The 25,268-nt window shown below is 41.3% G+C and overlaps 1 protein-coding gene across 1 annotated transcript; it reads left to right on the top strand.

The window, feature by feature from the left end:
* Positions 1–207: 207 nt before the first annotated feature.
* Positions 208–21,069, top strand: LOC311504302 (general transcription factor II-I repeat domain-containing protein 2B-like; the record flags this gene model as incomplete). The annotated part of the gene is made up of 4 exons (XM_084567321.1): positions 208–1,824; positions 5,606–5,688; positions 5,770–5,898; positions 21,018–21,069. The coding sequence occupies 4 exons, from the start codon at positions 208–210 to the stop codon at positions 21,067–21,069; spliced, it is 1,881 nt and encodes a 626-aa protein (XP_084423447.1).
* Between the last annotated feature and the right edge of the window lie 4,199 nt (positions 21,070–25,268).

Consider the following 25,268-nt stretch of genomic DNA (forward strand, 5'->3'; position numbering starts at 1 on the left):
ATAGGGGAGGAGGGGTGATAATGAAAATGATAGGCGATCTTGAAATGACGGAGCAGACGCACTGAGACATTCAAGCGGGCTGATGTAGGTTAAATTTGTGGACTGACCATTGGGGGCGCTATTAATTATATGCCTGTTTGTTAAAAAAAAAAAAAAAAAAAAAAAAAAAAAAACATTTCCACTTGTTGCTGTTAGCTGTCCGAAAAAATGGCACTATCAAAACATCGCAAGAGAAAAGTTGACAGCGAGAACAGGATCTTTCATGATGAATGGACAGAGAACTATGCCTTCATCCTCCCCAGTTTTGTTAATGCAAAGCCCACATGCCTGATCTGTAACGAGGGTGTCTCTGCATGCAAAGAGTACAATATTAGACGGCACCACGAAACGAAGCATGCTAATTTCAAGGTTGCATTCCCTCAGAAGACAGAGGCACGAAAGCGCAAAATCGAAGCCCTGAAAGGTGCTTATGCACACAGCAACAGGATCCTGGTGCGAGGCCTCACATCCCAACAGAAGGTAACTAGTGCATCTCTGAAAGCGTCCTGGGTGCTCGCAAAGCACGCCAAGCCATTCACTGACGCAGAGGTCTTCAAGGAGATGATGGTGACAGTTTTGGAGGAACTTGATACCAACAAGTCGATGGATGATGTGATCGCGTCAGTGAAACAGATGTCGCTCTCTGCGAGGTCCGCTGCCCGCCGCATAGAAGCGCTGTCTGATGCGGTGCAGGGTGCAATTGTCGACGGTGTCAGTCACGCAAACTACTTTTCCTTAGCCATTGATGAGAGCACTGACAACACAGATGTAGCCCAGTTGTGCGTTTATGTGAGATACTTTGATGAGAAGGATTTCAAGGAAGAGCTGCTGTCTCTAATTCCATTAGAAGGGCACACCACTGGAGATGCTATATTTGCGAAACTGGAAGAGTTGTTTCAGTTGCATTCATTATCATTTGAGAGGGTTAACCTAATCGTGACAGACGGGGCTCCTGCTATGGTGGGAAAGCACAGAGGTCTGGTGAGCAGGCTGAAAGAACTCGCCCCCCAAATGCACGGGCTGCACTGCCTCATCCACCAAAGTGTCCTCTGTGCCAGACTGAATGGCGAGCTAAAGAATGTTATGGACAAAGTGATGAAAGTCATTAATTTTGTCAGAGGTACATCAAGCACCCAGCATAGGCTTTTCCGACAACTTGTGGCTGAGTCAGCAGATGCCGCCCACGATGACTTGCTGCTTCACAATGATGTGCGCTGGTTAAGCAAGGGGAAAGCACTGGATCGCTTCTGTGCGCTACTGAATGAGATCAAAGCGTTCCTTGGAATGAGCAAGAGCAAGGCAGCAGCTGACCATCTTATCCTGCTGGAAGATGAAAAGTTCATGTCCAATGTAGCGTTTTTATCTGACATATTTGGCCACCTAAACCTGCTTAACCTTCAGCTACAGGGGAGAGACAAAACCATCGTGGACATGGTTGAAAAACTGGAGTCATTCACGAGGAAGCTTGAGATACTTGAGGCAGACATATCTGCCGGCAGGCTCCTACATTTCAGCACACTGAAGAAGACAGCAGGAGAAGTGACGGAGCTGATGGTTGACTTCATCAAGAGGCTACGAGCCAACTTCACTTCTCGGTTTGATGACTACTCCATCCCAAAAGACATCATTGACTTTATACGTGACCCTGCAGTAAAACCAGCCGACAACTTCTCTTCCCTGGCGAAAGAAATTATCCCCTCTTTAGATCAGGCTGCGCTGGAAATGGAAATTATTGACTTCCAAACCACCTCAGTTGTGCGAGATGCGCTCAGAAGTGCGGAGTCCGTGAGTGCCTTTTGGATTGGCCTACTATGCTCCGAGGAATACAGCAACCTCAAGAAAGTCGCACTTTACATTCTGACAATGTTCCCTTCCACCTACGTATGTGAGTCGTCCTTCTCAGCTATGAATGCAATAAAAACGCACGAGAGGAATAGACTGACTCACCAAAATCTCGAGAACTGCCTGAGGATTAAAGTGACGTCTATTTCACCAGATATCCAGAAAATAGTGGCCAGCGGGAGATGCCACTTTTCACACTAGGTGAGTAATCTAAACCAGCTATTGTGTCTAAAATCTGAACTGTAGCCTATTTTTAATGAATGTCTCGTTGTAGGCTAGGCATAATTCAGGCCTACAGTAAATGTAGCACGTCTGCTCTGTCGTTTCAGGGGCCGAGCACTCCAGCCCATGGTCGAGTGGATTCAGATTTTTTGCTCTGATTTGCTCCGATTTGACAGTGCAATGCATTGTTATAAGTTTACATTTTTGGTGCCACCACAGTCATAGAAAGGCCTAGCCTAAATAACACGCACGCTACGTTTGAAATTCGTGTTTTACTTTTCACAGTTCTATGTACGTAAATGCCTATGTTTGATGTCTGGCTTGTTTGAAGAAAGTCGTGTTTTAATTTTCACAATAATATGAAGCCTGTCCGTTGTTTGAATGACAACTTGTGTTTTAGAGACGAGTTTGGAGTTTCAGCACCAGGCACTGTCCACTGACTTCATTTGTTTTTGCATGTTGAGCGTTCGCGCTGCACCTCGCTGATGTGCGTATTCACTCTCGTATCCAGTTAAACAAATACGCATTTAGATTGAGGAAATTTTTCTGTTCTGGAAAATGAAGTTTCCAAATAAAGAGCATTTTTGAGACTGGCAGTCCAATTTTTAAAAAGTATATTTTATATTTTTATTTTCTTTCTCTAGTTCAAACAATCTCACGGGCCAGATGTCTTTGCTTGCGGGCCACATCTGGCCCGCGGGCCGCCTATTGCCGACCTACGGCGTAGAGGATACAGATTTGTAATTTTCAAGGGACACGTCGAAACACAAAATTCGACATGAACGTAAGAGCCGCATGAAACCGGGCAAAGAGCCGCATGCGGCTCGGGAGCCGCGGGTTGGCCAGGCCTGACCTAAGAGGATCCAGTTCTAACTAATTCTGGATGCTGTTGGTAGCTGCTATCCAAGCTCTGTATGTGAAACAGATGTCAGCCCTCAGTTTCAAATGCATGGAGACGACTCTGCTTCACAAAAAAATAAAAATTAAAATCCAGGGTGGAGTGCTGAAACTACTGAGCCGTCTGCCAGCCCACAGCCTATGAGCCAATCACCCAATCAGACACTTCCCCTTCCCCTCCATCTCGTCCACAAAGCACTTCTGGGTCAATGTCACCCCTCCTCAGTACGGTACTTCATTAGCCAAACCGACTTGTTTTACTCACAGTGATACGTTTTATATTTTCAGCATGAGGCTTACCTATTTTGTACACAACCCATATCCATATTTGTGTTTTTGAGGTTGCAGAAAAAAAGCCATCATTCATACACACAACATTGTCCCCGCGCTGCGTCCACACCGCACTGCTGTCTCTGTAGCTCGCCAAACCAGTGGCAATTTTGACAGCAAATTTTGATTTCGTTTTTGTCATAGTCTTTTGACGAAAATGTCCTTTTAGTTTAAATCATAATTTAGTCGGCTAAAATATAAAGTGTTAACGGTAATCCATGTTTTTTAATTTTTGTATTTCAGAAGATAAAATAGAAACATTTTCAATCTGTTATGGAATAGTATTAATGTTTAAATGTGCAATGCTCATTGGCATAGATTTCACTCATTCTATTTGAACAAACTGCTATGACATTCTTAATAAAATGAAATATTCTGTAAAAGTAGCAGTGCATAACCAAAGCAGTACAAAAATGAGAGAGATAGCAAAACAAGAAACACAAGGATACTTGAAAAATACTTAAAATAAAAAAATATATTTTCTGTACATTTTAGTTGAAAAATCTCATATATTCAAATGGAATCTGGGATTTCTACTAAATAAAGAAGAAAATCTCCAATTATAATCAAAAGGCTGTCATAAGAAGTGCATAGTGCAACCATTGTATTTCAGCATTTGCAAAATGAAAATGATAAGTCTATACGTAAAGTTCCAGTTTATACAGAAAAACTAAATCAGTCTTCCCTGCTCTCTATCAGAGAAAAAAAACCCAATGGCACAGTAAACAAACATCCACATTAGCACTTTAAAATAAGTTCTGCATATTTTTGTATGGTATGGTATCATCAATGTGACTACTAGTCACAACAATGTGACCCTTGCTCTATTCTCTAGTGAGGTCACCTGTGACACTGAACACCCTCTCTGCAAAAGCTTGAGAAGCTTTAGCATAGCTCAGGCCTGGCCAACCCGCGGCTCCCGAGCCGCATGCGGCTCTTTGCCCGGTTTCATGCGGCTCTTACGTTCATGTCGAATTTTGTGTTTCGACGTGTCCCTTGAAAATTACAAATCTGTATCCTCTACGGCACTGAATCAGTTGTAATGACACAGTTAGCCACTAGATGGCGCCTCTAATGCAGACGCCGCCTCGTACACGCTTCCACCGGGTCTTCTCTACCAGAGAAGAAGACGTTGAGCCGTGGCTAAGAGCGGAGGAAAGGGAAAGCTTGATCGAGAAAATCGTGTGTTTCAGGTGAAAGAAGATTATCTGTTCACATAATGTAAAGGCAAACCTATGTGCTTAGTCTGTTTGGAGACGCTATCTGCCATGAAAACTTTCAATTTAAGTCGCCGCTACAACACGTTCCACAAATTAAACACGAGAAGTATACTGAAGCTGCAAGGGCTGCTATCGTAGCGGACCTCAAATCAAAAGTACGCAAACAACAGCGGCTTTTTACCAGTGCCCACTGCTGGTAGTGGTGAGGTAGAGTGGGTATACAGGGACAATGTTAAACTCTTTCTTGGTGTAAAAATGCACAAATTTATAATAAAAAAAAAAAATCATAATAACTGGTTATTTTTTGTTTGCTTCAATAAACACACACACACATATACATATATATATATATATATATATATATACTGTACATATATATATACACATATACATAATCTAAATACACACACAAACATATTTAAAATGGAAGTTTTATCATATCTGGTTAGGTGCGCTTATGTGGCCCTGTGGTAGTGTCGATGAAAAATTGTGGCCCCCTCCATTATTTAGGTTGTCCATCCCTGGTGTGGGCCTACCAAGTTTGCCCTCAAAATGGCAGGGAAAAAATGCAAACAGCGAAATGACAGTGGTCTTACTTCTGTGGGAGTAAATTTTTGTCATTATCATGTTGATGTGTGACATTTACAGTAAATCTGGCTCTTTGCAGTAACACAGTAAAAATTGTGGCTCTTAGCCTCTGACCCATTGGCCACCCCTGGCATAGCTAATAAGTCTAATGCAAAAGGCTTTAAGTCATGATAAAAAGTGTCACATTTTCCCAGCCAAAAGTCTGTTCCTGTATCACAAGTGATGGGTTGTGCAAGCTCTTCCTTGTACTTTGAGATCTGCTGCCTCGTTTTGTTTGTGGAGTTCCTCTGTTTAGGCTTTGTGTGGCATTTTGAAAGAAATCTGAAGACTGACTGTGTTGATGAGGTTGATGTTGCTTCTGGTTCCTCGGGTTCCTTTGCATGGCCCTGTCCATCATCTTCAGACTCATTCACTACTTGTGAGTGTGACTGAGTGGACTGGATCATATAATCCTCTGCCTGTTTCAGGAGTTCCTGAATATTGTCATCCGCAACATCAACAAGGGTTTCACACACAGTGGGATTGACAAAGCAGGCAGCTGCCACAAGTGGTGAGAACTTTTCATCGGTTGGATCCAAGACACAAGCAAAGCGCTCGTTAATACTTCCACTCATTTTGCTTGCAAGAGCAGCAAGATCTCGATGGCTAGTATTCTCTTCAAAGTTGGCAAGGTGTTTAAGCAGATCAAAGAGGACAGGAACCAGTCCAGAGAACCAGAGAACCAGGAACCAGAGACAACGACGTTGTGTCACTCTGAAGGGTTTGTGTGTGCTCTGCAAAAGGCAGCAGTAGTTCATGCAATGAATTAAGCTTTTGCCACTCACTAGGGAGCAAACTGTCCCATCCCATGTCATTTGCAACTTGGCAGACTGCGTCTTTCACTGTGAGGAGTCGTGCAACCATGCTGAATGTGCTTGACCAGTGTGTGAGGCAGTCATTCACAGCAATAAGGCCACACTTGTCCAGCATCATTTGTGTTGCAACAGACGATTTGCAGAAAAGCTTCACCACCAACCTTGCTTTAGTAAGGACTCTCTTAATACCTGCTTCCTTCTGTATCATGTGGACGACGAGCTGTAAGGTTTGCATCACACATGGTATCTGCTCCATATCCATGTCGACTTGATGATATCTAACAAGGGGACAAACATAAATAAACAATTATATAAACAAAGTGTGCCTGTGTATGTAACCCTCAAAATCTTTGACAAATTATTTCAAAGTTCATTTCAATTTCAAACTTTTTAACAGTCTGAATCTTGTTTAAAGTTTTTATTTTTTATGTTTATTTATTTATTTATTCTTAACTTTCCCTTGTTTATATTTGGATTGTGTATTCATGTTTATATTGTTAATTCTGCATTTGCACTATGCTGGATGGATTACCTCAGGTCATCAGTTGACGACAGCAAACTCAAATCGTGGCATCGGCAACTAGCACAGGCATTTCCTGTGGCAACCCCAGATGCCACAGTAGATGCCACTGTCCAGGGAAGATGCCATGGCAGTTGCCACTGTCCGGGGGAAATGCCACTGCTTACGCCACTGTTCGGGGGAGACAAGAGGGTGGCGCCAGTGTCAGGACCATTGGTAAGAACAGGAAGTTTAGACTTAGACTTAGACTTCTTTAATGTCCATAAAACCTACATAAAATGGAAAATTGTCTTTGACAGTGGCATAAAGACATACAAACAACACACACATCACAGACAGCACTATGCACAATAAATAGATGAATATAGTATATAGGTAAAAAACTCTGAAATCAGTCCAGTTTGCTCCATAAAGAAATGGCTGTAGCTTTTACAGTACAGAACATCAAAAGTCCTACAGAATTATACAATATTACAATATTACTGCACAGTACTGGAGCTAATATTGCATCTTGGGTAATATTTGCAAGGCGGGATTATTGTGCAATAGTTTACGGTACATTTCATGTTTACTGTACAACGAGATTCCATTTGCTGTAACCAAAGAGCTCTTTGCTGTAACTCTGCTCTCACTCTGCTGTACGTTTCGGCACCTGACGTCACTTCAGCCAGTCACTCCAGCTTGCGAGTCGAGACCACCCACAGCGACACAGTCTTCAGGTTCAGGACCAACAAATAATACGTTAAACACGTTAAACACGTTACATAAGGTAAGCCACTGTTGAAGTTTCAGATACTGTTCACTTAAAGCAAGCACGTAATTCGTCCACAGCTAAACTAAGTTCGGTGTCACTTACCTAGCACCACCAGCCTAAAGAACGCTAGATCAAGTCAATGCAGCAGCAGGTAGCTAGCTTTGATACGTGAACGTTAAAATGCTTTGACGCAGTTAACCAACGTTCATATTTGCCGCTTGCAAATGCTTTTCTTTTACATTACTATTCTTTTGCCATTTAAGGTTAAGTGGAAAAATGATCGTGCATATGTTTTTTTTTAGCCAGTGAGAGGAGATAACAGGCTACAGTTTTAGGCTAATTCGTTACGGGCATGGTCGCAGACCTGTCCGAAATCTTGTGAAAAACGATGATAACCTACGCTTTATACTTCAGTTTTATAAATATTCAGTGTATCTGATTAGGATATTCTGACGACTTAATTCAAGTTTATCCACCACCACCACTGGAGGACTGGTTGCACACAGATAAGGAAGGCACATCAAATCTTCTAAGTCAAGGGAAGGAGAAAAATAGCTGAATTTCATACATCCCTTTTATAATGAGCACAACAACTGTAATCTTATTTGTTATGCATTACTATTAGTAAAATGAATTGGAATTGCTTGTATAGAGTAGTGAGTGATGCAGTGCCTGCAATGCAAACTATTGTTCTTCACTATGTTTTTTCTTCTTATTAGTGACTCGAGGCTACGCACGAGACACTATTGTTCTTCTGCGTGTTTCTTCTATATTATTATTCATCTTCCGTACCTTTTTTCGGTCTCAAACTCGCCCCGCAATTTTGGGGCGACACCGACAAAAATTACATCAAAACGTATTTATTCGCGAAAAACTGCGAAAATCGTCCCATTGAAATGAATGGGAAACTGCGAAAAAACGAAAAAACTGACACTTTTGAGGGGCATTTTCAAAAGCTAACTCCTCCCGCAAAATTTCACCTAGAGACTTCATTTAAACTTTAAAATGTAGGTAAATTTGTCCTCTATAAAAATTCTATTCAGATTTTTGATATCTTTTATACTTTTCGATCAATCACTCGTCAATCATCGTGATCAATCATGTGAAATTTCTGAGTTTATAATGGGTGTGTATTGCGTGGAATGTTCGGCGTAGAGTGGGAGACCTCAGAGGCTAGAGTGGTAGAGGCTGTCTGAAATTCACTGAAATTTTTCTCTTTCCACGCTGCTCCTGGGCACATCTTACATCGTAGACATTAGATTTTTTCCACTTTTGTAGAGGAACTTGTCCTGATTCATACAATGTGCTCGCCTAAGACGAGACATTTTCTGAATTTGAATGGCGTGCCCCAGAGTGAGGAGTGTCCCGCTCCAACTGCCAATAAACTCCCATTCAAAATATGAAGCTGATTTTCGAGGAAAGCTGAATCCACCCTCTTCTTATACTCGCCACAGTTTCCACAATATTTACTCCAGAGACACCAAAATTACATCAGTGTGTTCGGGAACTTCTCCTGCCAATCACTGTCTGTTTTTTTTTTCTGATGTGAGCTTTGGTTTTGCCTCAGTGAGCCCAAATGCGAGGACTGTCAGAGGGCAAAAAATCAAAATTTCTTCCTTCTCCTCTCCTGTGTCTGTGAGTAGTCATGGCAACCAGCAAAGTCACCATGGCAGCCTCAGGCCAGGGCCACAGCTGCAGCCATTTTTGTAGTCCTTGGCAGTTAATTTCAGTTTATTTAAGTAAATAACAAAGAAAGAGACAGAGAGAGGGTAAAAGACAGACAGGCAGTAACAGAGAGGTAAAGCAAGACATTTTTTGAGGTGACTGTCACTCTGCTTGCTCTGTGTGTACATCTGAGCTGAATGTTTTCTATTGTGTGTGTGCGTGACTGTGCTAATCTCTACCCTTAGCCTAGTTTAGTGCGTCAGCGCCGCGCGTTAGCGTGGCAAATGGTAATGCCAACATTAGTAATGGTAATGCTAACATCTTTTTCCTTTTCTTTTTTTAATAACCCCGGCAGCAGCCCTCGAGTCACTCTCAAAATTTCCTGCGGGAATTTTCTAGTTATTAGTGATGCAGTGCCTGCAATGCAAACTATTGACCCCCTCATAGCAAAGCTATGGGGGCCAATAGTTTGCAGTGCGAAGCACTGCAAACTATTGTTCTTCACTACGTTTTTCTTCTTATTAAACTTTTTCCTACGCGATTTTAGTATATATATAATTGGAGTAATTTAATATAATATGATGTTTTTAATTAAATAAATAATGAGCTGTTGAACACTCATAAGAGTTATATTAAGTATGTTACATAACATTATTTGACATGTCTATTTGTCTGCCTATAGTTTTCCTCCAGCTGATCCAGACAGACTGCAGTGACGTCCAACGTGAGACAAAGAGCTGGACTCGCAGGACAATTTGAAGGTCTTCACTTCATCGCTGGTTCCTTGTTACAGCCTGGATGTGTTAAGTTTAATATTATTGTTTTTCTAACTGTAAGACTGTGCCGTAAACTGTTAAACTATTGCTCAGTTAGGAGTAATGAGTTTTATTGTTAAAATTATTATGATTAACGAGCAAATTGTAATAATTGATCATTAATCATAATAATTCACCTGTTCATATAGTCATAATATAATCCTGGTGGGGGTGTGACGATCCCTCCCACTCTCTTCCTTATGTGATGCTGGCTTTCAGGTGGAGCTGGGAGGGGTCTGCTGCCTGTACCTGCCCTTCAGTTTGTAGAAGGGCGTAAAGGACGACCCTTCTCAGTGTCTCTCTCTCTCAGCCAGGCCTACTGCATCCTCCTCATCCTGTTTGGTTTGTTGTACCCTGCATGACATCAAACTCACACCCATCCAGTCAGTAGGAACCAGGCCTTAAATGACTATTTGAGTTGTGCTTTTTGTTATAGCTGCTGCTCATGGTAGTAAAGACATGCTACTTAGTAAAGACATTCGCGACGTAAGTCGCGAATACTTTCATACCTGTCTTGACCTGACCATTACTTTTTGTAGTCAAACATGAAATTATTTGCAACGTAAGTCGCAAATATTTTCACCAGGATTATATTATGACTATATGAACAGGTGATCATTAAAGCATCATAGCATCTTAGTATAATTGCATTGTAGCATCTTAGCATCGTAGCAACATAGTATCTTAGCTTTGTAGCATCTTAGTATCATAGCATCTTAGTATCTTAGCATCATAGCATTGTAGTAGCATCTCGGCATAGTAGCATCATCATAGCATCGTAGCATCGTACTGTCGCAGCAATATAGCATGGTATCGCAGACTGCTGCGGCCACTGCATCACTCTCGCGATTTCCCGCAGGGGAATTGTCTAGTTAAACTTTTTCATCTTCCGCCGATTTTCGAAACTTTTCAACTCAAATACCGTTCGTCGCACACAGGTCAAAATACATCAAAACGTGCGTCTCGATCGGACTCGGTGTGCTTCTATACAGTTCTTCCAAACAAGATTGAGACGTAGTCGCGAAAAAACCGCGATAAATTTCCCATTGAAATGAATGGAGAAGCCCGAAAAAAGCGGCAACATTCCAAAATTTACAGCTTGGCTTTGTCGAGCGATTACTCGGCCATGCTTTGTAGTAGAAACTTGCTTGGAAGTTTGTATGAGGCACGGGAAGTGTAGCTTTCTCTTCCTGAAAACGGCGTTTCGATACCTTTTACGGTTTGGTCAGGGTCGCAGTTTACGTTTTGGTGAAATTTGGGGGAAAAAAATAAAAATCAGCGTTTATAATGGGGCTCTATGGGCCCACTCTGATCGACACTCTAACTTCAGAGTTTCGGTGATATTCTGAAAAAAAAAGGTTCAATCTCACGTGGTGGCCACAGTTTTTGAGGTACAGAGATAAAAAATACGTAAAAACGTAGGGATTTTTGTTGGCTTTCAGATGGTGTGGGTTTTATTTGTGTGGGACGTACGGTTTGGGCTGCAGGCTCCTCCAAGCGAGGAGTGCGCCGACCAGTTTCGAATTTTTCCCCATGTGTGTGTATGTGGAAAGCGAGAGCGATTTTTCGACGATTTTTCACGTCGCATACTTTTTTTCTAAAACGACTACGGCCACAATTTTCGCAGTAGGCGCGTGGGAACAACACTAAATTGTAGAAAACCCTCGGCTGACGCTCACGATGTGTTCGTTTTCCCGATAGGACTTGTAGTTTTTGATTTATGAGCATTTGTTCGGAGGGCAAATCCTAGTTTGCACTTTCCCTCTGACTCAGGCAGAGGTGAGAGAGAGAAGGAGACTCCAGCGTCAGTTGACCCTGGTAGCCATGACAACCAGACCCCAACCAGCTTACACACGCAGCAGGAGGGGACCAGAGGCGGGAAAACATGATCTGCCAAAACATTAAAACCCCCCAAACCATCCCTGTCTCCCTTGGTGCTTTCACACAGCTGCTGGGCCTCTTAGCTATAGCTCTTCTCATTGACTGAATGACAACTTCATGTTTGACCTTTTCCTTTATTTTAAACACAAATTATATCTGGCTGCTTTGCTGAAACTCCTGACACAACATCCCTGACCCGTTTCCTTCATCTTATTAGGTCAGTGAATAGCTAAACTGCTAACAGACGCTAACGACTAGCCGCCCAGTGATTTAGCCGACGACTAGCCTTCCAGCATAGGTCATGTATGTTAGCAAGCTAGCGGAGCTAACGGAGCTAGCTAGCCGCTACCTTAACGCCGCGGACTCAACCGCGGAGTTAGCCTCGAGCTAACCGCTAGCTAACCGGGATTTAACCGCGGACCCGCGGGAGTTAAACACGAATTAGCCGCGGCAGTTAGCCGTGAGCTAACGCGGAGGCTAGTGGGGTTAGCCGCCGGCTAATTCGCCGCGTTGCAGTGGGTGCTTATCACAGTAATAATGTTGAAGTTTTACAATTTAAAGGGAAGATATTTTTAAATTAAACTGTGTCAAACTGAAAAATATATTATTCCACCACATAAAGTAGGAAACATTTATGGCTTGCAACAACATCAATGACAGTATATATATAATTGGAGTAATTTAATATAATATGATGTTTTTAATTAAATAAATAATGAGCTGTTGAACACTCATAAGAGTTATATTAAGTATGTTACATAACATTATTTGACATGTCTATTTGTCTGCCTATAGTTTTCCTCCAGCTGATCCAGACAGACTGCAGTGACGTCCAACATGAGACAAAGAGCTGGACTCACAGGACAGTTTGAAGGTCTTCACTTCATCGCTGATTCCTTGTTACAGCCTGGATGTGTTAAGTTTAATATTATTGTTTATCTAACTGTAAGACTGTGCCGTAAACTGTTCAACTATTGCTCAGGTAGGAGTAATGAGTTTTATTGTTAAAATTATTATGATTAACGATCAATTGTTACGATTTGCTCGTTCTTTGTCTGGGGATCCTAGTGAGATCCCTCCCACTCTCTTCCTTATTTGATGCTGGCTTTCAGGTGGAGCTGGGAGGGGTCTGCTGCCTGTACCTGCCCTGCAGTTTGTAGAAGGGCGTAAAGGACGACCCTTCTCAGTGTCTCTCTCTCTCAGCCAGGCCTACTGCATCCTCCTCATCCTGTTTGGTTTGTTGTACCCTGCATGACATCAAACTCACACCCATCCAGTCAGAAGGAACCAGGCCTTAAATGACTATTTGAGTTGTGCTTTTTGTTATAGCTGCTGCTCATGGTAGTAAAGACATGCTACTTAGTAAAGACATTCGCGACGTAAGTCGCGAATACTTTCATACCTGTCTTGACGTGACCATTACTTTTTGTAGTCAAACATGAAATTATTTGCGTCGTAAGTCGCAAATAATTTCACCAGGATTATATTATGACTATATGAACAGGTGATCATTAAAGCATCATAGCATGGTAGCATCATTAAAGCATCTTAGCATCATAGCATCTTAGTATAAGGAAAACACACACTTTATGACAACTACAGATGTTTAACATGTGTCTGCTATGTTATTAGCTTGTTGCTTACATTTACTTATAACATTTGAAAGACATTTCAATTTTTTTGCATTGTCTTTGATAGGATTAAAGGGTTCCTGTGCTTCGACAGCTGAGAGTGATCATCGTTGATTCATCGCCCTCAACCATCGCAGAGCAGTATCGCCACCTCACCCACACACATACATTCACCACACCTTCATCTACACAGATTTAATTTAAGTATAACATATTACATTAATTTGTCTTAGATTAGATTATTTTACATTAGGTAGTTAGAGTTTAGGTAAAGGTTAGGGTTTAGGTTAGTTTGATAGGTTTGATAGCCTGTTAAGCTTTGAAAAGTATTTTGTCTTGTTTTTTTTTTCTGTCTATTTTTTGTCAGCAGGATGCCTGGGAAGTCCAGACGTTCCATGGCGGTGAAGCAGCGCTGGAGGAGGCTCGACCTGGAGGAGCTGAGGTCCACCCCTTCCCCCCTGGAGGTATTTACACAGTAGATAAGCTTCTGTGCCACAATGACATCTGTCTGCGTGAAAATGGCTCTAGAAATGTTACATCTATTGTTTTCTCCTTAACTGCTGAGTTCTGTATGTGTTTGGTCTTAATGTTTCATCAGACGTCCCCCCCGGCCGGAGAGGAGCCTTCCCACCGACCCTGCTCTCAAGCTCGTCCCCCCGTTCGTGCTCGTGAGTATCTCTCAATGATCAATAAATTAATTCATTCATTCAGCATTGTAGCATCTTGGCATAGTAGCATCATCGTAGCATCGTAGCATCGTACTATCACAGCAATATAGCGTGGTATCGCAGACTGCTGCGGCCACTGCATCACTCTCGCGATTTCCCGCAGGGGAATTGTCTAGTTTGAGTTTGCATTAAAGTACTGTAGATTGTGACATAGTGTTTCTTTTTCAGGCCAATCACTGGTGACATCTAGAAAATGGATGTTGTCCATTGAAGGACAGCTGTATACGACAACCACTGACAATTTTGCTACAGCATTTTCAACACTTTTCGCAACTTACTACGTGCTGAACATGCAGTACCAAGAGGATGCAGCATGCACCTTAGAGCTTGTTCAAAGGTTGGTTATTAGGGGCCAAGCAGCGAAGCTGCGAAGGCACCTATTGTGTTTCTACGTTTTCTTCCCTATTATTATTATTTTTCCGCCATGGGAGTCTGTGGCAGCCCATAGAACCGTATGGTAAAAAGTTGTGAAATTTAGCACATAGCTTAAGGGCAGTCTCAATATTACTTTGACTGAGTTACCTGTAAGCACTGAGCACGGTCTAGCGCCACCAACTGGTCAAAGTTTGAAGTACATTTGTGCATGTAACTTTTGAACCATATGTCCGATTTTTGAAAACAAGGTATCATTGGAATCCTTGGATCATGACGATTTCAACGCACCATATGACGTCATAATGCGTCATGATAGATTTTTCGCAATTTACGATTTTGGCGAAAACACGAAAAAAGTTTCAGCGGTCACAAATTTTGTCCGATTCTCAAGAAAATTGGCACAGACCATCTTCTAACCAATGCGCACAAAAGTTATTATCAGGCGTCTTCAGCTTCGAAACCGTTTGGCCGATATAGCCAATGAAAGTCGGCGGAGAAGGCGGCAAACGGGATACAAGCTCATATCTCAGGAACGGTGTGACGTATCAAAACTACATTTGGAAGTACGTTTACAGACCCCGTCCCGACGGGACATGCCAAATTTGGTGTCATTCGGCCACTAGGGGGCGATTTAATTAGCAAAATTGCGTTTTACCTGATAACTTTTGACCCGTATGCCTGATATTCAAAAACATGGTACTGTTGGACTCCTTGGATCATGCCAATGCTATCAGTACTATTGCAGCTCTATCCAAAACGTCCTGCTTGAACCCTACATTGCTGCTTGCAGCTATATTATGGGTGGCCAAGCAGCGAAGCTGCGTAGGACACCTATTGTGATTGTACGTTTTCTTCCCTATTATTATTCCGCCATGGGAGTCTATGGCAGCCCATAGAACCGTATGGTAAAAAGTTGTGAAATTTTGCACACAGCTTAAGGACAGTCTCAATATTACTTTGACTAAGTTTCATGTAAGCACTAACCACGCTCTAGCGCCACCAACGGGTCAAAGTTTGAAGTACATTTGTGCATGTAACTTTTGAACCGTATGTCCGATTTTTGAAAACAAGGTATCCTCGGCATCCTTGGACCACGCCGGGTTCAACGCACCATATGGCGTCAATTTCCGCCATAATGGATTTTCCGCCATTTTGGATTTTATCAAAAACTTTTAAAAGTTTTCTTAGGTCACAAATTTTGTCCGATCGACACCAAACTTCAATCACATCATCAACAGACCATGCTTCATTAACGCATTACTTTTTGTCTTCGGAACTACAACCGGTCGCCCGTAACAGCCAATCAAAATTGGCGGCGAAGGCGCCGTTTTCCATTTGAGCTAATATCTCGGCAACGCTTTGGTGCAATGAAACCAAATTTGGTACCACGCTTCCAGACGCTGTTCCAAGTGCACGAAAACAATCTGGTGTCTTGTGGCCACTAGGGGGCGCTATAATTAGCAAAACATTGTTTTTGCTCATATCTCTTGATGCGTTTTTATTTGAAATGAAATTGCGATATCCGCACATACCGTGGGTTGCCCCAGTGACAGTTCATGCCAACTTTTCGCGTTAGCCAATCGCAGTCGGCGGCAACGCCGCCAAACAGGAAGTTTTCTTATATCTCGGCGACGCTTTGACTTCCGAAGACCAAACTTGGTCACAGGCTTCGACACTCCCTTAGAAGTGCGCAATAAAAATTTGGTGTCATTCGGCCACTAGGGGGCGATGTCATTAGCAAAATTGCGTTTTTGCTTATAACTTTTGACCCGTATGCCTGATATTCAAAAACTTGGTACTGTTGGACTCCTTGGATCATGCCGAGATCAACGATACCTATGATGTTAATTTTGCCCCATTGGAATTTCCGCCATTTTGGATTTTATCAAAAACACTTAAAAGTTTTCACAGGTCACAAATTTTGTCCGATCGACACCAAACTTCACACACGTCATCTACGGACCATGCTTCATTAATGCATTACTTTTTGTCTTCGGAACTAAAACCGTTCTCCCGTAACAGCCAATCGAAATTTGCAGCGAAGCCCCTAACAGGAAGTGAGCTCATATCTCAGCAGCCCTTGCATGTATCAAAGCCAAACTCGGTGCATGGACTCAGGACCCAATCAGGGAAACGCACAAGAAATTTTGGCGACCTTTGACCTCTAGGGGGCGCTGCAATTAGCAACCATGCATTTTGGCCTGTAGCTGTTGATGTGTTTGGAATTAAAATGTACTAACGATGTCTGGTAATACTGTTAGACGTCCTTAGGCCGACCCACGTCAACTTGTGATGTCATCGTAATTGATTCGGCCGCCATATTGGATTTAATCAGAAACATCAAAACATTTTCACAGGTCACAAATTTCATCTGATCTTCACCAAAATTGGAACAGGCCATCTTCAGACCATGCCTTATCAATGCATTGCTTTCTGGAACAATTGGCAAAAGCATTCGCCAAAACAGGAAGTGACCTTATATCTCAACCGATCCTGGGTTTTTTGGCTTGAAACCTGCTGTGACTGCTTAATGCTTTATGTCTGATGCGACTGCATTGAGTTACATGGCAAATCTGCACTGCTGAACTTTCTGCTTGGCCACCTCAATGCTGCTTGCAGCTTTAATTATGTTATGTCTTACACCTGTGCTTTTTCTGACTTAAGTTGCTATAGCTAACTTATTAGCCTGAATATTAGCTTGCTGAGGCCTATTTTCTCACACAGTGAAGTCAGAAATGTTCACGTTCGGCTGAAGTCGTATTTCTGGCCAACTAAATGTAAGTCCACTATTTTGTCCACACCAACCTTTACGTCTCTGGGCCGGAGGAAGTTTGACTTTATTTGTAGCTATGCTGTGCTAGCTTTGCTGTTTTGCTTGTCTGTCTTAAGGTTGGTGCTGGAAAAGTTTGTAGAGCGGAAATGTTAGTGATGCTAGTTAACAGGCCATAAAAGACCCAAACTTAGTTCACTTAGCTGAAAAGCTAAAAGAGTAGGCTCTTTTCTGTTTAGCACTTAAGTACGGCTACTAATCGCTGTGAATCTTAACACTTGACAAGTTAAGGCGGCTTGTTTTTACGTTCTACAGTTAGCAGGTGAGGCTGCACCAACATGTGTTTAGCCTATCATTAGTTGTTAGCATGCTAACACTTTGATCGGAGTCTTGCAACAAGCCATTTGGACTTCGTGTATGACTAACGACCAAACGATTTGATTTTCCAGGAAGAACTTTGCCATCAATTCCCAACAGAGTGATACCTTTCCGTAAACTGTGGGTGGGGGAGGTCCGAGCTTGCTCCAGGCTATTATGATCTTTGACATCCGTCGAATCAAAGTTTGTCCTACTCCAGTTTGTTGTGTGTGGTTTGGTGGTAATTAACTCGGCACAGCTCCATGTGGGATATTTGTTAGATCTGAATTTCTTTTAGTATTGTCCGTTTAATATTGAGACTTATTTACAAGTGTGTGTTTTAGACATCAATGGTCCTCAAAGGCACAACTTTACCATACAGGCAGTCTTTACTCGAATGATTTTATATTATCTGTCTCAATATCTTCACCCACATAAGGGTCAGGATTTGTTAGCGATACTTGTTGAATGTTTGCAGGGGAAGTAGAAGAAGATAGATTACTGTAAAATGTTGTCAGGGCTATAGCAATAATGCACTTTTAACAGTTCATTTTTGGGCAAAGGAAAAAAGGAAATATCGTACAGTATGTAGAAGGGCGTAAAGGACGAGTTTCTAGTCTTACATATATTGCCTAAAAGCTGAATTTGCATTGTTGGAAATGTAACGTGTCACTAAACTGTAACCAGAAACTCACCCATTTACATGCTCCCTCAAAGGGTGTTTGTCCTGTTAGACACCCTACTCAAACAGCAGAAGTAAAGTCACATGCATGGACGGTATACTTCCTCATGCTAACTGTTCCTCCTGTTTAAGTGCAAAATCCACCCAAAGTGACAGTTTGTTGGGTTTTTTTTCTACCTGACAGTTTAATATGAAGCTTGGTTGGTTAATGTTTAAGAGATAGTAGCCACTTAGAAAGAAAGAATAAACCACAGACTTCCATAAAAAGACACAAAAAGCATAAATATATTTACACAAAATTACTCGGAGAGTAATGAATCATAATTTTCTCATGTGCCACTGGGTGAGACCTTCAGAAAGGAAAAAATAGCGTCCCAGAGGATTGTCAGGAAGGGAAGGGTCGCTGGTGTTGAATGGAAAAGGGAAAGTTAAGGGGAGGACGCTGATCTGCATCTACTGGCGGGCGGACGGAGAAAAGTGTAACGCAGAATGAGTTTCCTGGTGTGACAATATTTGAGTTGTTGTGTCTGTGCTGTTATATTTCAAATTTCTTGCTTAATTAGATTGGCTATGGTTAATATACAGCAATCAACAGATGGTTTCCATTGTAGTAAAGTCAAGGAAAAGACGAATTGCTTAAAAATTTTGAAACAGACACTCAAATATCGTCATTATGTGGACAGAGATAAAACATATGAGCAATAAAAGCTGTCTTCATTTGTTATCATTGGAGCTGACATCTATATGCTGAGTTAATTAACAATTTCCTAATGGATAATTTTAGCAAAAATGTTAACTGTGTTCAATCATTCATAAAAAAAAATAGTACAAAACAATAGAATTCAACTGGGATTCGTTGAGTTAACATCTCCCTAAATGCGTATGAGCAACAAACTGAACATTTTAACTGCGAGGCCTCATTCTGTCATTAGTTAATAGACGTTAATGATTGGCCTTGTCCGGGATCTTTGTTGGGGGAGAGAAAGATGCAGGTTTGAGCCATGATGCCATGCGTTTAATGTTTAGCTTAGCGGGCAAACAATCTGAAAGGCAACATGTCAGCGAGTAACTCTGGCCTGTTTAAATTTTGGCTAATAAGTAATGCGCAATCAGAGTGGCGTGTTCGGTCAACATACAGACAATAGCCACAGTTGAAGTACAGAGAGCTCAAGTGGACATGAGGTGGCTTGAAAGTACGTATGTGAAATTATGGTTTGGGGTTGAGATAACTAGATGTAATCCTACAAGGACTGTACTCTCAGTCCCACGTTTACCATTACCCACAAGGGATTAGCGAGGTCTACTTCCTTGTTTGTACCAACATGATCCTTTCATCAGTTACAATGGGACTTTATTGCATAACACTTTGCTTTTGTGAGTGCTCCTTTCAACCTTAAAAAGGAAGTGGATTGAAATGGATTAATGAAAAACAAGTCACCTTTGTTTTTCCCCCTTAACAGCCATAGAAATGGACTTGTAGATTTTAGAAACCTGGTGAGACCTGTTTTCAAATACGTTTAAAAGCAATATGCCTGGACTTTTCATCCATGAATAATTAATCAAGTTGAATAAGGAACTAGATCTGGGATGGGAAAAACAAAAACAAACAAGAAACCAGAAAAAAAGATTTCGATTTAGGTGTCATGTCACCATAGCACAGACCAAATTAAAGCCTCAAATGAACTTCTGTCTGCATGACATGTTTCTGGTCGGATGGTTTCCGCGGTGTCTTTGACTCAAGGATGATTTTATATGATTTAAATATTCTTACCCATGTACCACCTTTTCCCTCACAGAGCCTGAAGCAGTCACAGATCTGAATGTCAGTCATTTCACGACATATTCCGCGTCTGTGAGGTGTGACAAACCAGTGGGAAGCAGTTCTTTTTATGGAGTGCCGTGGACTGGTGGAAAAAGAAATAAGTCTATGGATTTGTCTGAGACATCTAGGAGCATTACTAACGTGACTGATGGTGTCAGAAAAAAATATCTTGATTTAGGTGTCAGTATTTGTGCCTTTTACAGTGTCTTAATTCTGGTAATAGAAACATGCTTGTGCAGCAAAATATAAATATAAAGTCATCAATGCTTAGACCAGTTCCCTTATTTTCATGAGATCATATGTGATCAAAAAAGTGATACTGGAGTTAAAACGTATGTATAATTACTCTAAAGTTAATAAGAAAAATAATAAATCATAAATTCCTCTGAGCTGGGAAATAAAATGCACTCACAAACTATTTGAACACTTAACATAAAATTCACATATCTGGGTTTCATGTGAGTTTTAAAAATCTGGTTGTGTTCCTGCTCTCTCACATCAGGTGGGATGATTTTCAGTAGCCGTGTTCCCTGATCACCATAAAGAAGAGAAACGGGAGTGCAGGGGGTTTACAGCATGTTCGGCTCGGTTTCAGAAAAACTGAGGAGACACGATCTATTCAACAGTGGTGTTGTTCACAGTTGTCCATTAGAGTAATTGAGACTTGTTTAGACATTGATAAATCCAAAAGAGCCCTCTGACACAAAAGCGATGGTGTGGTTTCTATCTGATGGGTTGACTCTGTTCGAAACTTAATGCTGACCTCTGCTGGTGCAAAATGATTTACTTTGCTTTTCTTTGTCCCCTCCTCTGCAGAACACCCAAGCACAAACTAGCTGTAAGTACTGTCCCTTCTTTTTGATTTCTGCACTACATGCCTCTTATTTTTGTTCTCACACAATACCAATTATGTGGGACTGTCAGACTGTTTGGGAGGCCTACTGATCTGTGTTTTTAAAGATGTTTTAAAGATTTATTTGCACAGTGTTTTACTCTCTTGTTTTTCTTGTCCATTTATCTTATAGCGCCCTGTACAAACAGTACATTCCCAACAACTACTACTACTGTCAGAATTGAACCTGGAAGTAACTGCAGCTTTTCCATTGGGAACAACACCTCTGCAAACAATCTGATAACTGATCTGACCCCTGGAGCCGTCTATGTAGTATCTGTTCCTTGTTTGAGCTGCAGCCAAGAAGTCACAACAAGTAAGTCTGCTTGCCTTGTTGAATCCCCTTTAATTAACATGTATGCAACAATGACTTTGTAGAGCATAGCCCTTACAGAAGATTCAGCATGTGTGATTGTTTTGAATAAATCACATGTTATAGTACTGTTCTTTCCCCCACAGAGCCTGAAAGGGTCACACTTCTTAATGTCAGTTCCACAACATCCTCTATAATGCGTAATTGATTCGGCCGCCATATTGGATTTAATCAGAAACATCAAAAAGTTTTCACAGGTCACAAATTTCATCTGATCTTCACCAAAATTGGCACAGGCCATCTTCAGACCATGCCTTATCAATGCATTGCTTTCTGGAACAATTGGCAAAAGCATTCACCCGTAACAGCCCATCGAAATCGGTGGCGAAGCCGCCAAACAGGAAGTGACCTTATATCTCAACCAATCCCAGGTTGTTTGACTTGAAACCTGCTGTGACTGCTTAATGCTATATGTCTGATGCAACTGCATTGAGTTACATGGCAAATCTGGACTGCTGAACTTTCTGCTTGGCCCCCTCAACGCTGCTTGCAGCTTTAATTGGCCCCCATTGTGTTTGTACGTTTTCTCCCCTATTATTTTTCCGCCATGGGAGTCTATGGCAGCCCATAGAACCGTCTGGTAAAAAGTTGTGAAGTTTGGCACATAGCTTAAGGGCAGTCTCAATATTACTTTACCATGTACTTACCAACTGGTCAAAGTTTGAAGTACATTTGTGCATGTAACTTTTGAACTGTATGTCTGATTATTGAAAACAAGTAATCGTTGGAATCCTTGGATCATGACGATTGCAACGCACCCTATGACGTCATAATGCGTCATGATAAATTTTTCGCAATTTACGATTTTGTCGAAAACACGAAAAAAGTTTCAGTGGTCACAAATTTTGTTTGATTCTCATGAAAATTGGCACAGACCGTCTTCTGACCAATGCGCACAAAAGTTATCATCAGGCGTCTTCAGCTTTGAAACCATTTGGCCGCTACAGCCAATCAAAATTTGCGGCGAAGGCGGCGTTTTCCATTTGAGCTCATATCTCGGCAACGCTTTGGTGCAATGAAACCAAATTTGGTACCACGCTTCCAGACGCTGTCCCAAGTGCACGAAAAAAATCTGGTGTCTTGTGGCCACTGGGGGGGCGCTATAATTAGCAAAACATTGTTTTTGCTCATATCTCTTTTGCGTTTTTATTTGAAATGAAATTGTGATATCCGCAGATACCGTGGGTTGCCCCAGTGACAGTTCATGCCAACTTTTCGTGTTAGCCAATCGCAGTTGGCGGCAAAGCCGCCAAACAGGAAGTTTTCTTATATCTCGGTGATGCTTTGACTTCCGAAGACCAAACTTGGTCACACGCTTCGACACTCCCTTAGAAGTGCACAATAACAATTTGGTGTCATTCGGCCAATAGGGGGCGATGTAATTAGCAAAATTGCGTTTTTGCTTATAACTTTTGACCCGTATGCCTGATATTCAAAAACCTGGTACTGTTGGACTCCTTGGATCATGCCGAGATCAACGATACCTATGATGTTAATTTTCGCCATGATGGATTTTCCGCCATTTTGGATTTTATCAAAAACACTTAAAAGTTTTCACAGGTCACAAATTTTGTCCGATCGACACCAAACTTCACACACATCATCTACAGACCATGTTTCATTAATGCATTACTTTTTGTCTTTGGAACTAAAACCGTTCGCCCGTAACAGCGAATCGAAATTTGCGGCAAAGCCGCCAAACAGGAGGTGAGCTCATATCTCAGCAACCCTTGCATGTATCAAAGCCAAACTTGGTGCATGGACTCATGACCCAATCAGGGGGACCATCAAGAAATGTGGCGACCTTTGACCTCTAGGGGGCGCTGCAATTAAGTAAGATGACTTTTGGCCTGTAGCTGTTGATGTGTTTGGAATTAAAATGTACTAATGGTGTCAGGTAATACTGTTAGACGTCCTTAGGCCGACCCACGCCAACTTGTGATGTCATCGTAATTGATTCAGCCGCCATATTGGATTTAATCAAAAACATCAAAAAGCTTTCACAGGTCACAAATTTCATCTGATCTTCACCAAAATTGGCACAGGCCATCTTCAGACCATGCCTTATCAATGCATTGCTTTCTGGAACAATTGGCAAAAGCATTCGCCCGTAACAGCCCATCGAAATCGGTGGCGAAGCCGCCAAACAGGAAGTGACCTTATATCTCAACCAATCCTGGGTTGTTTGACTTGAAACCTGCTGTGACTGCTTAATGCTATATGTCTGATGCAACTGCATTGAGTTACATGGTAAATCTGGACTGCTGAACTTTCTGCTTGGCCCCCTCAACGCTCCTTGCAGCTTTAATTTTCTTTATTTTCAGTATTGTAATATCAACTTTGAGTAGAATAAGTGACACAAGCATGTTTTATATCAGATAAATATTGAACATTTTCATTTTCTTTACTAACTTATTATTGCATAGTAGGCCCATTCATTACACATTTTGGATACTGCCTCAGGACCACCAAGATTAAGCCATGCACCAATGGTGCAAACAGCAGTATGATAACCGTGTTTAATAAAAGAAAGTAATCAACTGGAAATTAAAAGTTTATCTTCAATTACAGATTTATGGTGAGAATTAATCCAGAGGAGGGAAAGAAGTGCTCGGCCAGACAGGGTGTGAGTAAGAAGACTGGGAAACTAGTTCAGAAGAAAGCAGTCCCCATCAGCCCCCATGTAAACAACTTTATCCGGTCCATGCGTGCATGCGTGTACATGAGAGAGAGAGAGAGTGAGTTTTATACTACCTGTTACATTTAGATTGTAACTCTTGATTAAAAATGAAGTTATGTTTTATGGATACCAAATATTTTCAATAAATGTATTTTTATGAAAACTTTTCAGATCTGTTCATTTTAATTTTCCACTTAACTGTTAAGATTGTTTACCAATATTGTTATCTTTAGGGTTTATTTTTATTGAATTCATCAATATAAATTGTTACTGAATATGTACAGAGATTTTAGTAACAATAATCATTATTGCATTAATATTTTTAAAAAAAAATGCTTATTCATCAACTTACAGTACATTACTGTCTTAATGAGATACAGTAATACAAAGGCAAAGTGAAATACTGTAACCTGTAATTACAGTAATATACACTGTATACAGTAAGCTTCAGTAATCCATACTTACAGTAATTTTAGAAACGCAGTAAGGTACAGTACAGTGTTCCTACAGTAACCTGCGATTACAGTAAACTGCAATATATTGTATTACAGTACTGTGTGGTACATAACAATACAGTAAAGTTCTGGCAACCGTGCTGCCTGTACTTTACTGTAATTTTTACAGGACATTTCTTAAAGTGTATGTAACTAAATAATGAGTAAAATACATAAAGTGCCTAACTGCATACATCTACCTGAACATGGGCAATTCTTTGTTAAGGATGGTCACGGCTGATGGAATGAATGACCGCTTGTAGCCATTCTTCCTTGCCATTGGGACTGCAAGTCTCCGTCCTGATGGCAGCAGCTGGAAAGCACAGTGGAGGGGATGAGTGGGATCTTTTTTTTTTTTTTTTTAATATTTAAATTTTATTGCTTTTCCACACAATGACAATACAAGACAATGGCAAAGACAAATTACAAAACAAAGACAAGGGGAGGGAAGGTTAGCTAAAGTTAAATACACATTAAGTATACATTAAGGTTCTCATATAGTCCAAGGGGCCTTGCAGAGCACTAGGCCTCTCTAGTGGATTGAGAGTCAAGGCAGCCTGTTCCATAGCAAGGATGTCCATAAAGTCATTTCGCCAGAGATCTATACTGAAGCAGTTGTTTTTGCGTTCCTTCCAATTAAGAAGGATAGTCCTTTTTGCCACCAAGAAAGCAAGTGCAAAAATATTTTGTATATTTCTGGACTGTATACCGTCAATATCGACTCCAAGTAGACACACAATTGGACAGAGTGTAATCTCAGTATTGAGTACAGATGTTATATCATTGACAATATCTTGCCAGAATTGTTTAACAGCAGGACAATTCCATAGCATATGC

This window comes from Chelon labrosus (assembly GCF_963514085.1).
Source record: "Chelon labrosus genome assembly, chromosome: 19".
NCBI lineage: Eukaryota > Metazoa > Chordata > Actinopteri > Mugiliformes > Mugilidae > Chelon > Chelon labrosus.